The sequence below is a fragment of the Drosophila teissieri genome, chromosome 3R (assembly GCF_016746235.2).
Source record: "Drosophila teissieri strain GT53w chromosome 3R, Prin_Dtei_1.1, whole genome shotgun sequence".
Taxonomy (NCBI): domain Eukaryota; kingdom Metazoa; phylum Arthropoda; class Insecta; order Diptera; family Drosophilidae; genus Drosophila; species Drosophila teissieri.
Genome location: NC_053032.1, coordinates 24,649,170 through 24,663,428, shown reverse-complemented (window position 1 = coordinate 24,663,428; position 14,259 = coordinate 24,649,170). Strand labels below are relative to the sequence as shown.

Genomic DNA, 14,259 nt, shown 5'->3' with positions numbered 1-14,259 from the left:
GTGATTTAGCTACTTCGTCTACACTTAACTTGCTACATTTGACATATTAAGTTATTTATAAAAACAAGTTATGAAACAAGGTAATTTTGTGCACTTAACAATGAATGAAGCGCCAAAAAATTGATTAATTTCAAGAGTTTGGCAGGAGGTCGTGATGCGATATCTGGCATAATGCCGAGTGCGCCGACATGTATCGATAACATTGTTAGCAAAGGCAACACCTCGCCACTTCATCCCACTTCATCCGGCTGCACCCAGTTCTTGATGAAGTTCTCATTGAGATCGTGTTCGGATCGCCGCAGCCCGTTCCCAGGCAGCTCTTTTGCATAATTCCATTTAATCTCGGCCAGAGTTGAGGGCAATTTTCAATTTGCCTTGCCGAACGACGACGACGCTCCTGTGGCTGTTATTGTTAAAATAATACTCGTCGTACAGCCATTGTACACAGTTGTTGCTGTGTCGCTGTGTTGTTGCCATTCAAATTGCATTCAAATCAATTACATTCGAACTAAACATAATTCATGTGGTATGGGTTAATACAACAAATTACAACTGACATTTAAGCAGAAACATGAAACGGACAATTTAACATGAGCCACAGCCAGAAAGCCAGAAAAAGAGAGACATAAAGCCGAGCTCCACAAAGGCAACTTTTTGGGGCTTACTGGGCTGGCTGGCTGGCAGGCATCATATGCAGTCGAGTGCGGGTAAAAAGATACAGATACGAAAACCGAAAACCGAATTCAACTTGAGCTCCAAGTTGAGCCCAGCCGCGGTCGGCAATCAAAGCATAAGGCTGTGTGACCTTCAGTATCCGTAAAATGAAAATAAACAAAAAGACTGAAAAGGCACGAAAAAAGTGCAGCCCCACCACACACAGGCTAAACAACAATAAAATTCTTTTCTCACGATTGTTGACTTTAACACTTGCAAGGGGAAAAATGACCAAAAAGCGACGCAAAAAGTTTCGAGTGCGAGGTTACACTTGAAGAAAACCAAAGTGCATACTTACATAACTAGCAAGTTACGAAGTAGACTACAAAGAGACTTAGCCTTATTCAGAAAATCATCATATTGCTTAGGATCTCCAATTATTACTCATTAAAGATAATACATTTTCAGTTGAATACTGTTTCTCCAAGTGTACGAGTATTCACTGTCATTGCCTGCGAGTGAGAAATAAGCCTCAGCACAATGAAAATGAGCAACTGCTACTGGGACTTCCCAGTTGGCTGGCCGATCTTGCGACAAATTTGCAAGCGGCGATCTTCAGGCGGAAGACGTTGAACTGCCCTGCTCCACATGCATTTCAATGGAAGCGCAATCGAAGTGGAGATAAATGTTCTGGCCAGCTTTTGTTTTACTTAATTTTATGTGCTTTGCATACATTCGCAGCGCATCAGCCAGCGTATTAAGCATTTTGCCAGCGTGCCGAGCTCATTTATTTTTGCTGCACTCTGTTTATCGATTGGATGCATTCTGGTTTTTGTCTTCAGCAATTAAGTGAAATTTATGTTACTGCTGGTTCGTCGCTTGAGTCTTTTGTTTGCGGGTCGCGCGCCAAGGCACGTAAATTGCCAAAAAAAAAAGACAGATACACAGAGACGCAAAAATGTGTTTCCTACTTAGCGTGGGCAGACAGTAAGCCGGCTCTGGTACTGGCCAGCTCACATTGGCTATCCTGGTACCCAGCTCCTCGGCTCCTCGACTCCTCAGCTCCTCGACTCCTCATTTTAATCCGCCGCGTTGGTGGCGTGCATACATAATGCATAATTACCGGTTTCACTTTTCTCTCTCGTCTGCGATTATCTTGGCATGCCATGGCGTTTTTATTCCAGCGTACAGATATTTTATTTTACAGGCATTGCGGTTTTATTGCCTCGCTCGTATGGTTTCTTAATTTTTAATTTTTATGATGTGTTAATGGATATTTTTGTGACATGACCTCCTGGCGTGCCGTTGTCGTTCGTCAAGCCCTGTCCATCCCATCCCATCCGTCCGCCGTCCAGTATTAAGTTCAAAGCCTCCAAGGAGATGGGGGATAATCAGCAGAAGCAGCAGCAGCAGCAGGAACTTGCTCCGAGTCCCCAGTCGTGTATTATGCAATCTCTGGCAGTAATTGAAGCTATTTAAAGCTTGTTACATGGCAAGGACAGTGGAGCAGACCAGGGCGTTCATCCCAAGAGGGGCTGTCAATCAAACCGAGTGACTTAGTGCAGGCAGTGGGCGCTAGGTGGCGCCGCCACTGGCCCTCTCCCATTTGGCCAATCATCGCGGTTAAGTGAGCTCCACACAACCGAATGCGACCGAATGTGACCCAATTCCATCGCATCCCGGCTGGCGGCTATCGACTTGTCGCTCACATTGCACGCACAGAGCCCTCGGACGCGGACTGATTACAGGGCCCAGGGCATGCAATTTGCATCAATAAAACTGGAGGCAAAGAACTGGTATCTGCAATCTGCTTTTGCTGCTCCTGCTGCTCCATGTTGCTCCTGCTGCTGTAGGTCAGTTTGCAAAGAGCAAAAATCAAAAATCAAAAAGCAAAAAGCAGTCCAGGCGTTGATTTGTTGCCCGCTTCTGCATTCTGGGCCTTCAATCAAGTGACGATGGGCGCAAACAAGCAGCAGCAGATGGACTCATGCCCCACCCCGACTTTCATCTGGGCCGCGTCTTAACCCAAAGCTCCTCTTATCGGATAAGAGCCAGGCCGATGGTTTGACGGGTGTCGGATCGGCCACTTGATCGGCCAATAATTACTTTCTCTGCTGCGGCCTGTTATTGATTTCGTATGATTGCCGCCATAATTTTATTATGCATCATTAAGATAAAGCGGCCCCAGCCATTTGCAAATTGTTTACAGCATACGGAATCATCTTGAATATGCCCAAATCTCCACCCATCACATCTCGTTCCACAAATCTGAGATCATTTTCACAGGCCAGCGAGGTAAGACTTTCCAAAAAGCCAAAGCCCAAAACATTATTATGTGCAAATGTGAAAGGGTCCGTTGAAAAAGCCATCAAGAAGTTGGGAGGGAAATAAAATTACACATTTGGTTATTGGTCATTTGCATAGAAGCCTCTTATAAATGTTACTTTTTTACGAATGGCCCGAAGTGATTCACATTTTGTATTGTCTAGTGACTGCAAGCAAGATTTTGGGGCCTTTGAACTCGCTGGTCAAGCATCCAGTTTCGTCAGAAAGCCATCAAGCATGAAGGTTATAATTTTGAAAAATTAAGACGGCTTTTTATCTGGAACCCGTTAAAGCAACCATGAAGGATAAGCGTGCAAAAATTAAGCAATAACTGGAAGTGGCTTCATACAGTATAATTCCAGAATGCTGAAAGTGCAAAACATCAAACTTATTCGATTTGAATGATCTATAATTTTCAAAACGGTAACAAAATCGATGATGTAGGTTGATCTTCTTTGAGTAGGGATGCCCTTTTAATATACTTCATTTTTAATAAACACTTGTGCACAAGCTTATACATTGTTGTGTTTTTTTTGTGTCAGTCGAAGTTGGGTAAATTAACTTCACTTCACATCAGAAATCCACCAAAATAACAGAAATTTACGGCCAAGAAGGAAGACGGGGAAAACTGCAACATCCCCGCAGACTTCAAGTGTTATTTTCTGACAGCTCGGACGTCAACTTTAAAGTGAGATCTGTCATAAAAGAGCCAGCGCCGCTTTTGATTTTGATATTTTTGTCGGGTCTTTGGGAACAAAAAATAAGATCGCGATATGGGGGGAAAAAAAGCAGCGAGACTTGCAACTGCCCAAAAATGTATGCAGATTTTTAATTAAAGCGCGTTATCAACAAAGCCAAAATAAAAAATATAAAAAAGCAACGCAAACCGGTTGACCCGATAGCCAATTTGGTCGGGACTTCAGACTCGACATTTTGATCGTCTTGGAGTGGCACTTCCTTAATTGGAGCAAGCATAACAACAAGTGCAAGCGCTAATTTATTATGTTATTTAATAAATACAATTAATTAGGAGGGAAGAGGGAGCTCAGCCAAAACTGGCCATATAAAAATTACTTAATAATTTCCATCAAAAATAATTAATATCAATATTATTCAAGCAGAGAGTGGTTTACAGCCGCCGGCAGGGCAGCATCTGATCATCAAGTTGAGCATGTCAGCGGCAACGGCGTGTTAAGCATTACTCTTGGCCAGCCCTTAACCCCTCCCTGGCCAATTGCGACATAAAAATGCTTATTACTTACAACAGAACATGCAGCACGCCCTGAGGCGACTCACAATTATATATACATTCTCGTATATACCATATTTTGGCATACCTACCTACCCCCTCCATCCAACTCTTCTGGTAACTTAAATCAATTGCGGCATATAGCGGCAAGGTCCAAGCTGCAAGCTCCAAGCTCCCAGCTCCGACCTGGCCCAAAAGAAGATGAAGAAGATCTCTTGGCCTGTTCGCTACGCCTGAGTAATTTCGCTTTTTTGGCGGCTTTGTCCTTAGTGGCAAATGACTTGGAGACTCCTGGCCGGCGGTTTATGGCATTTTATGCTACTTATGCAGCGCTGCTGCGTCCCCGAATGACCGTAATTAATCAATTTGGCCAAAATGGCAGCAGACCGGCAGCAAGGAGGGCAAAGAGGGCTTACAGATTGGTCAGCGGCAACAACGTCCGTGTAATAACAATGAAAACAGCGTGTGTTGCTGACCGACTCGCCTGTGTTCACTGTATTCACTGTATTCGCTGTACCCACTGCCGACTTGTACTGTACTCATGCATATCCGCACACCATAAATTATGTTCGCACAGGGTTAAGCGCATTATTTAAGCATTCATCACGCGCTCTCCCCGATCCCATAGCTCAGTTTTTGGGTCCAGTCCGCAGTCTCAGTCTGAGTCCCAGTCCCTGATGGAGCTGGAATCCCCATTGGCCACCGTTGCTGTGTAATAATTTTTGAAATTTATGTAAACAGTGTTGATTATGGATGAGTTATGTAGCATGTTCTACCTTTTGTTTTGTTCGCACTGCCGGCCGCAGTTAATTTTAAGCTTGTTTTGCAACTTCGTTTATCAGCTCCCTTCCTCCAGATCTTTGGACGCCAGAAAAAAAGGCCACCTGAGTCATCCTCCCAATTGATGTCTTTATTAGGCTGCAGTCCCTGTCCCTGCAACGTGGCTGTCAAATTTTGGATGCGGGGCAGTGGTGCAGAGCTCTATTAAGCTATTTATTGTCCTTTTTCCCAATTTTATGAAGAAATCCTTCTAGGTTTTGCTCCAATATCCAACCTCTATTGGCAGATGGGTCCACGACGATCCACGTCAACTTGGAGGAGCATTCGACATGGTTAGCCTGACAAACGACAACCACGTTCATGCATTGTTCGCGTGTTTGTGCAGCACATTAAAAATTACACGAGAAATTGTTTGGCGCAACTGGCAAACGTTTTTTTTTTGTTTTTGGGTGGCTTGGAGCGGGAATTATGACCCGCGGGGCCAAGTGGCTGGAGTTGAGCCATTTGGGTGGCGCCTTTTGTCTTCGAAACGTGCCACAGTCGGAGGCAAAGTCGCAGTCGCAGTTGAAATCGCAAGAAAATACTGTGCCACATGCGGTGTGCTCGTTGCCTGCAACGTTTCATGCGCGAGTAATATTTTAATTCTGTCGATCAGCCGGCACGTTCGTCGAAGCCAATCACACACAAGAGCCAAACGGCCATCGACATTTATGCCCCCCCCCCCAAAAAAAAAGCCCCAAAGTGCTCGAAACGCCCAAAGGCGACGCATGTCACAGGGTATTGTGGGTGCTCGACTCCGGCTAATGGGGCTCTTAAGCATATGAACTGATAAAAGCGACAAAACATTTAACAAGTAATTAAACATAAAGCTCGCCCCACATGAGTGCCTGCCTAGTTGGCTGGCTGGTTGGTTCTGCTCCACCACGGCGCAACTGTGCCCCAATGCCCCAAACTGGGTTAAGGACGCTGCACAGCACTCAGCACAGCACTGCTGCACCACCGTAGCACCAAACCACCGAACCACTGAGCCACTGAGCCATTGAGCCACCATTCTGCACTCCACCCCTTGGGACAGCCCCCGCCTTTGGCAGCCAACATTCATTTCGATTTCGTTTGCGTTCCTATTTAGTTTTTTATGCCAATCTTTTTGCTTTGCCATTTTTCTATAAGTTTTTTCGGGTGAGTTGTAATAGAGTTGCTGAAATTTGGCATTGTATTTATGGCCCGGGCATTGGGGCATACCAGGCATCTGACCCACACCCACATTTCATTAGATATCCACCCTGGGAGCGGTGATAAATGCGATAATAAATATTCAAGTTGTTTCTCTGTGAGTGTTATAATTTAGTGTTGATTAGTTTGCGCAAATAAGAGTTATTGATTCAATTTCAATTAAAAGGATATGTATGTTTATCGCAAGCGCCATGGCCCCGCACTACGATACCACGATACCCTCGATGTGCCATACTCACCCTAGTCCACTTTCGGGGTCGCCCACGAACAAAAGACTGCAGCAACGAACTTGTTTCGCCCAGCGAGTGTTGTGTTGTGTGTTTGTGTTTGTGTGAAATTGTATGATTGTGTTGGGCGCTTTTTTTGGCACCTCTTGCATTGATATGCCCGAGTTATTAATGATGCCTAATGAGTGGGTTGGTCCCCAGCGCAACTGCTACCTGGCAGCGAGCGGGGCAATTATGTGTCATTTGTATGCACAGCCCAAGCCCAGGGACATGCAATTTGGGTGTAGACTCTGGACTAAAGCGTTTATTAACTTATTTTCGTAGGGTAACTCGTACATTTAAGTGCGTGGATAGTCGAGGAGCACTCACTACAAGGGCACCGAGTGCTGCCAGCGCAGGCGGCTCTGTCTTCCAGGTGTCTGATAGCCGGAACTGCAGGAGCACCTCGATTGGATCGAGGGGGAAGCTGTAATAACGAAATCTCAAAATATTATGGGTCACTTTGCAGGCGGTGAGGCATTCAACTCACATGGGACAAACACGATTACAAACTATAGCAACACAAGGGACGAAACACTGGAATCGGCGCCTAGGAGGCCTGATCCGAATGATTGTGGGACAGTTGACGCATGGTAAAGGTGGTTTCTGCTGGACAAATCACAATGGAAATCATAACGATGGAAGCTCAATCTTCTCTTACCTGGTGTGCGGAATCCCTCCTGGATTTTGTAGATCTCGTTCAGTTCCCGTGCACTGCACAACGGCGTGTCCACCTGGGTGGTTTCGTTAAATCGACCATAGTCGATTTCATAGGCCTGCAGGTCCTTGTTGTACAGCACCACCGGATCGAAACGGTGGCCCCAGAGGATCTCAGTGTTTATGTAGCTGGATCTGGCTTGGGTGCTCTGTCCAGTGGACTCCACGGTGCCCTCCAGTATCACCACGATCTCAAACTTATCCTGCAGCATGTCAGTGGCATTGAGATTATAAAGCGGTGAGTTCTCGTCGATCTTGTGCTCGATGACCATGGGCCAGATGAAGAACAAATCGGAGCCGGAGTCATCGGTACCGATCTCCAGTTCTGTGAAGTACTGCGTCATCACCTCACCCTCCTTGGTGCTCTTCGTCCTTATCAACTGAGCCCTCACTCCGGCTCCAATGATGTGGGACTTTCGCATATCACCCACGCGGAACATCAGCGACAGGGTGCCATCCCGCTGGCAAATTACGGCGTGTTTGGAGAACAACAAAGTCTGTGCCCGCTGCTTGGCCCTCGTCATTTTGGCAAACACAATGCCGGCCATAAATGCTGAGGACATCACGCCGTAGATGGACTGGAAGCACATCATAAAGATGGCCTCTGGACACTCGGGCGAGGTGGTGCGCACTCCGTAGCCAATGGTGTGCTGCGTTTCAATGGAGAACAGGAAGCAGGAAGTGAAGCCATCGATGGCCGAAACACAAGGCGCCCAACCAGATTCCTCTAAAAGATACAATTTGTATGTAACCATTGAGTTAATTATATTAAGCAAACAAACCTTGGTTGTCTGGCAGGTGAGGCTCCTCCAAGTCTCCGTGTGTGTAGATAATCAGCCACCAGATGAGCGCGAAGAAGAGCCACGACAGGATGAAGCTGAGTGCGAAGGCCAAGAGAGTCCAGCGCCACTGCCAATCCACCATGGTGGTGTACATGTCCTGCAGGAATCGCACCCGGCGTCTTTGCAGGTGCTTCTGCACCACATTGCAGTCACCGTTCTTGAAGACCGCTCGTCGGCGAACGCGTCTCATGCTGCCAGGCCGGAAGTTGCGAGATCTGCGAACAGAAAATCACAGTATTTATACATGAAGCCTAAAAGTGTGCAATGTATTATCAATCTCATTTGTGTTCGAAGTAGCGTCAGCATCCGTTTAGGATTAACAGGCCAGAATTGTAGATAGAATTTAATAAGCATATTGTAAACTGCTTTTCTTAGTTTATATCTGTCGAATTCCTGTAACCCTCATTTGTTCAGAAATCCTTATGCATCTTTCCCATTACAAATGGCAATGAATATGATTTCTATGATTTATGCAAGTGTCAGATGAAATTGGATGTCTCGACATCGTGTTTTTTAATTTGCGCAAATTAAGTGTGCGCTTTTGCACTCGACTGTTTTTGGACTGGACACGCGAGCACGAGAAGTGCATCTAATTAACACAGCCGCGAATGCCAATGTCGCAAGGCGGACAAATCGGACAGATTCAGATCGCATTCACGATTCAGGCCAATCTGGACCCATCCACTCTTATAACACTTAATTACAGCTCTCCCACAAATTGTTTGATTTATTACCCCTGCCTGTCACAGCAATGCATTTCCAGAGGGCAGGTCGATTGCAGCACCCACGTGAACCCGCATTTCTCGGATGGCAATTACCTTAACCCCACATTGACACTCGCACAAGTCGATTAATTGGCATTGTGCCGATTGCATTAATGCCGGCTAATCAAATTTAGAGCTCAGCTGGCTAAATTTGTGCCAGATGAATCATTTGTTGTAGCATCGCTTTGTAGAATGTCGGCATTAATTAATTACACTTTTGAGCGGCCCACGCAATAAACAAATAAGTGAAATAAAATCGAAATAGCTAAACGGTGAGGAGAGTGTCTGGGCAAAGGGAAGCTACATCCGATGGGAAGTCGTTGGGCCAACCGTTTAGCAGGTGACAAGTGTGAGAACAAGATGCCGTCAAGATTGGGAGAAGGCACAAAAGACAGTACACCCGGCATTCGCATGAATCGCATTCGTGGAGCGCCTCTAAATCATTTGCACTGCAATCTGCGGGCAGGAAAGCAAACTAGAACCGTGGGCGTAGCCATATAAATTACAACCGCAAACTGCGAGCGGCACTCTGCTAATCAGCTAAACAAAAAGCCCAAAAGATGCGACAACGTGACACGGACGCACTGCGATGATGGAAGTCGAGTTGTCGGCAAGTTCAAGTTGAATGTCAGGCCCCTTGACGAGCTAATTACTGGACGGAAAGCCGGCGGAACTCTGAGTAATTGGGTAATTGTTGCCCGAAGCTCCTATTTATACTATTTATACTTTCGCAAGTAGAGTTCGTAAATCGAAAAACAAATCCGGCTTGTCGTAGGAAGTGAAAGAACGTTTAAAGGAAATCAAACTTCTAATTAAGATTTTAAAGCGTTATTCAGGAGAGTTTTTAGTTTACGAGCATTGTCTTTTTTACCTAATTTGCTTCTACTTCCTACAATATTAACAAATATCTGTAATTAGGATCATTTTCCTTTTGAATCTAGTGATGGAAATCAGAAACTTGCGCACCCTTTGGCCAGCGAGTGGCTGGATCCCTTCAAGGCCTCGTAGTAGACTCCCGCCTGCGAGGGCGTGTGCGAGATGCCGCGCATGTACTGGCGCTTCCACTCCTTCATGTGGGCGAAGGTCTCCTCCTTGTCGCCGCCGACAAGGGTTTCCGCATCGGCGGGATCCTGCAGGACCTGGACATCGCTGAGCGGCACCTGCATCTCTCTTAGACGTTCTAACTTCGCGTTGCTGAACTAAACTAAAGCTCCACGCCAAACGATTTCGACCAGGCCAACGCTAAAGTGGTCTGAATTTGGCCAAGCAATTAGAGCAGCTCTAACTAATCGTACTAACGTATTGACCCAATCACTTAGGCCGGGAAAACAGCTTAGGGAATAGCTTAGGAAACCACTCACCTGCAGCTCGGTTGGCGGGGGAAGGGCTTGCCATTTTGCGATAGGCCGTAGTAGCTGGTGGGCCTGTTCGGCACAATGGTGATGGGATAGGAGTGCGGATTGCTGATCACACTGTCCAGCGAATCGGGATCCGCTTCGATGGCCTTCTTCAGCGGTTGGGTGGCCTGTTCGCCAATAGCTCCATTAGCTCCATTTGTTCCCTTTGCCTGCGTTGTTGTTGCTGGGGCCGTGGAGGTGGGCGCCGCCGAGTGGGTGGAGAAATTGAAACGCATCTGTGGGGGAGGTTGAGGTGAAGGAGTTGCCTTTTCAATTAATTCCCTTGGCGTCGTGTGGGCAAACAGAAACTTGTGATAAGTGCAACCCAGGTGCGAGAATCTATCTTCTTTTTTTTTTGGTTTTTTGCCAACGTCGTCAGCTGATTCACACTGATTTTTGTGGTCCGCTGGCAAAGTATACAGCCATATACTTTATCAGTTTATTTTATTTATGGAATAACAAGCAAACATTTGCCACATTATTCAACCATATAAATAGCAAATATTCGCCACATTGTAAAACGATTTTTATAGGCAGCTGCATAAAATCCAGACTTGAGCTACTGAAATTTAAAGCTCTTCCGCAGCATGTTTAGATTTTCGCACCTTTTGCACTTTTCACAAGATCCGAGGCAAGCATTTGTGAGTCGAACAGTAGTTGTTGAACATAAGCACGTTTGGCTTAAGCAGTTTTATCACCTTTTAAATATGAAATTGATTGACACCTTTTAATCGAGTTTTTGTTAGATGGCCATTGTTTGGCAAAAGAGCCTAAACACACTTCTGGCACTTTAAGATGGCATCTTGCGAAATAATAATAGCTATAGTTTCACGAGCTCCTTTTCGTTCTGTTTTCCCGACGCGTGTCGTTCCAGAAATGAGATGATCTGAGGTCTGGAGATCAGAGGGCACTCGAAGCCGCAGCCACAGAGCGACTGTCACAGCGAATCTACGGATATACCGATCTGCGGATCCGCAAGTCCGACCAATGGATTAAATGACGGCCGACTGAAAGAACATTTTTCCAACTAAACAAAACTTGCGAACAGAAAGCGCCGAGCTGTAAGTGACACACACACACACACACATGTTCAGGAAGAGAGAAAATTACACACTGCACATCGACGATGCTCTCACAGATACAGATACTGTTTCAGCGAAAGATACAACTTGTGGCTGCGGCGCGGAAAAAGTTCAATTGAAATGATTCGTAAATTGAAAGCGAAGCGGAAGATAAGCGCGATAAGCTCATCTTATCAACGAAATCAGAAAGCAGTAGGCAGAAGGCAGAGACACTTCTCAATGTAGGCGACCTTGAGCCCTCGACGAGGAAGGGGTGCTTAATATTCCATGGGCCGCCGTGTGAGGTGTCGCAATATCGATAGGTTGGTCCGGAAAGTTCTGATTTATCAGATACCGAGACTGTCGCTGCATCTCCCTATTTAAATAGACGGCGCAAACAATGGCCCTCGTTTGTATCTTGGCTCGGATTCGAGTACAAGGTGTCGTATACGTAATATCACGGTGTTTACCGTCGACTCACGCGCATTTTGGCTGCATTGTGCAAACACAAATAATAAATAAATTGTGACGTTAATAACAAATATATATGTGTCCATACAAGTATCGCTGTGCAGTCATCGGTTGGGTCATGCGTAGTTAATTTTGACGGCATTAAGCCAATTAAAACCGTTCACTGCCACCATAAATCTTCGGCTATTGTGCTGGGCCTAACCTGAACCTATTCAAATTTATCCATCTTTATCAAATCTAAACAATCCAATACGCAAAATTTGGTAACAGCGCTATAGGGCCAGGAACGGATGCTGTCCGAGCTCAGCGATGGTGGAACGATAGTTGGGATTGCTCACTAGCAGTCCGTCGATCAGCTGGCTGGCCTCTGGACTCAGGACTCCTTCCATGTCCTTCGGATAGCTGGGCCCACCACTCATGATCGCAGCATAGATCTCACGCGCATCTTGGCTAGCGCTGGCAAAGGGCCTCTGACCGCAGAGCATGTAGAACAGAGTAACTCCCAGCGACCAGGCGTCCACCTGGTGACCGTAGCCCGACATGGCCATCATCTCGGGTGCCATGTAGCCTGGAGTGCCGCAGCAGGTGTACAACTCGCTGCCACGATAGTAAGTGGCCAAGCCAAAGTCCGCCACTTTGACCATTTCGAAGTTCCACGCGCCGGAGGTGAAGCAGACCCGCAGATTCTCCGGCTTGATGTCCCGATGAATCACCTGGAGCTGGTGCATATGCGCCAGTGCCGCTACCGCGCATCTCATCACCGATCTGGCACTCTGCTCCGCCAGGATACCGAGCTCCTGCATCACCTGCTGCATGTCACAGTCCAGGTGCTCCAGCACCATGTACATGTAGCGCTCCTCCTCTACCGTGTACATCAGTTCAATGATGTGTGGATGCGATTGCAGCTGCCGCAGCACCTCCGCCTCCATATAGGTACCTCCGCAGTCGCAGCTCTTGCCCTGCTTGTCCACCATCTTGACGATGCACTTGGTCCTGCTGACCCTGGATTGTCCGCGATATATCAGCGTACTTGTGTTTCGCACCACCGGCTCCAGACTCTCGATGTAAAGCTGTATGGCCTCGGGCAGGTCGTAGGGCATCATGCTCTTCAAGCGACGTTGGCGCCAACGTTTACAAGAAGCCACCATTCCTTGGAAGTCCTTGTTGACGCTGTACTTGACCCAAACCAACTCTTCGTTCTTACAGCAGCAAATCACAATGTCGGTTTCGCGGAAATCACTCAGTGATGTTAGAGGCGATCCGTCGGTGCGGCAGAAATGCTCGATTGCTGATCGCAGAACCACGTGGCGCTCTAGGGACTCGGTGACTCCTTGCAGCAGCGCCTGCAGGTCCTTGAAGTAGGCTCGGGAGATGACCATATTAACGCCCTTAAAGTGCCTATCTCCGTTCCGCAGGAAGCACACCCGCAGCGCTTTCTGGTGGAGTGGTGGACATAGCAGCCTGGAGTCGAAACCATTGGATTGGTCCGACATAACACGCGAAAAGAGAAGATCTTCAAAATATATCAAATATACAAAAAAAAAAGTGTGAGTTTCTTAGAAAATTCTTAACTTGTGCTGTGTCACCTAGCTTTCCTAGTTTTCAAAAGCGATTGCCTGGCCATCTCGGTTTCCATGCGGTAGAAACAGGCGTTTTTCGCTCAATGCTCTTCCGCAATTCCCTGCCCCAGAATAATTTACGATCCACTAAATTGTGAATGGCAGCGACTGGACGCGAATGAAGAGCGCCAAAGCCGCTGGTATAATTGAATAATCAGCTTTGTCGCCCAGTGTGTGTGCGACCCCCGATATATCGTACACATGGATGAACTCGCAGCTGCCCCCTTGATAATCCGTTGGCGGCCACTTAAAGCGCGTCAAGTGCAAATTTGTAGTCCATCAGATTACCACATGGGGATCCTGGGGTGTAAGTGGTTTTGAAATTCACGCAACGGCTATTTCTGTAATGGTCAACAAATCGATTCGGTTGACTTTCTTAATTAACCACCTGCTGAGAAATCTGTATATTTATTGCTAAAATGAGGCGAAAAATTAAGTTGAACGCCAGGCCAATGGTTTTTATTTGGATCACGTTTGAGCTAACCACAGCATTGTGCTTCTCATGGCATATATAGAAATATGAATATTTCATTGGGTGATTTGAAGGAGGCAGGTCATGAAATTTTTATGTAACTTTCTTGGACAAGTCACTCCAGTTTTATTTGGGGCACTCCCCGAAAATAATCTCACATCACTTACTTTCGCGGTACTTGCCTTTTTTTTTAGCATTTCCATCCTGATTGCTAAGGAAGTCGGTCATTGTTATCCTGATTTCCAAGGAATCTTTACACATATTTACACGTGTGTAAAATGAACATGAAAACATGTGTAGAATGGCATAGGTTCTTGTATTGGCTAACTCGTCGTTTCACACGATTGTACACAAACCTTTTTCTTAAATTTTTGTTTTTTACATGTACAAGGAATGTAAGTTACATTTT

General features: G+C 46.3%; 2 protein-coding genes across 6 annotated transcripts; both read right to left on the bottom strand.

Annotated features, from left to right (window-relative positions):
- Positions 1 to 6,752: 6,752 nt before the first annotated feature.
- Positions 6,753 to 11,250, bottom strand: LOC122620886 (G protein-activated inward rectifier potassium channel 3). 5 transcript variants are annotated; one of them, XR_006326163.1, is made up of 6 exons: positions 10,926 to 11,248; positions 10,192 to 10,463; positions 8,007 to 8,281; positions 7,169 to 7,951; positions 6,998 to 7,116; positions 6,753 to 6,934 (listed from the first exon to the last, which is right to left on the bottom strand). XR_006326163.1 is itself a non-coding variant. In XM_043798558.1 (5 exons), the coding sequence occupies exons 2-5, from the start codon at positions 10,461 to 10,463 to the stop codon at positions 6,837 to 6,839; spliced, it is 1,428 nt and encodes a 475-aa protein (XP_043654493.1). In that variant the 5' UTR covers positions 10,926 to 11,250; the 3' UTR covers positions 6,753 to 6,836. The 5 variants fall into 5 exon arrangements, 2 of the variants coding, with proteins under 2 accessions (XP_043654493.1, XP_043654494.1); XR_006326164.1 differs by having other exon boundaries at positions 6,998 to 7,113; positions 10,926 to 11,244; XR_006326165.1 differs by lacking the exons at positions 10,192 to 10,463; positions 10,926 to 11,248 and adding an exon at positions 9,797 to 10,033 and having other exon boundaries at positions 6,998 to 7,113.
- A 561-nt stretch (positions 11,251 to 11,811) lies between these two features.
- Positions 11,812 to 13,356, bottom strand: LOC122620887 (serine/threonine-protein kinase GD17699). Its single transcript, XM_043798560.1, has one exon. The coding sequence runs from the start codon at positions 13,250 to 13,252 to the stop codon at positions 12,032 to 12,034; it is 1,221 nt and encodes a 406-aa protein (XP_043654495.1). The 5' UTR covers positions 13,253 to 13,356; the 3' UTR covers positions 11,812 to 12,031.
- Between the last annotated feature and the right edge of the window lie 903 nt (positions 13,357 to 14,259).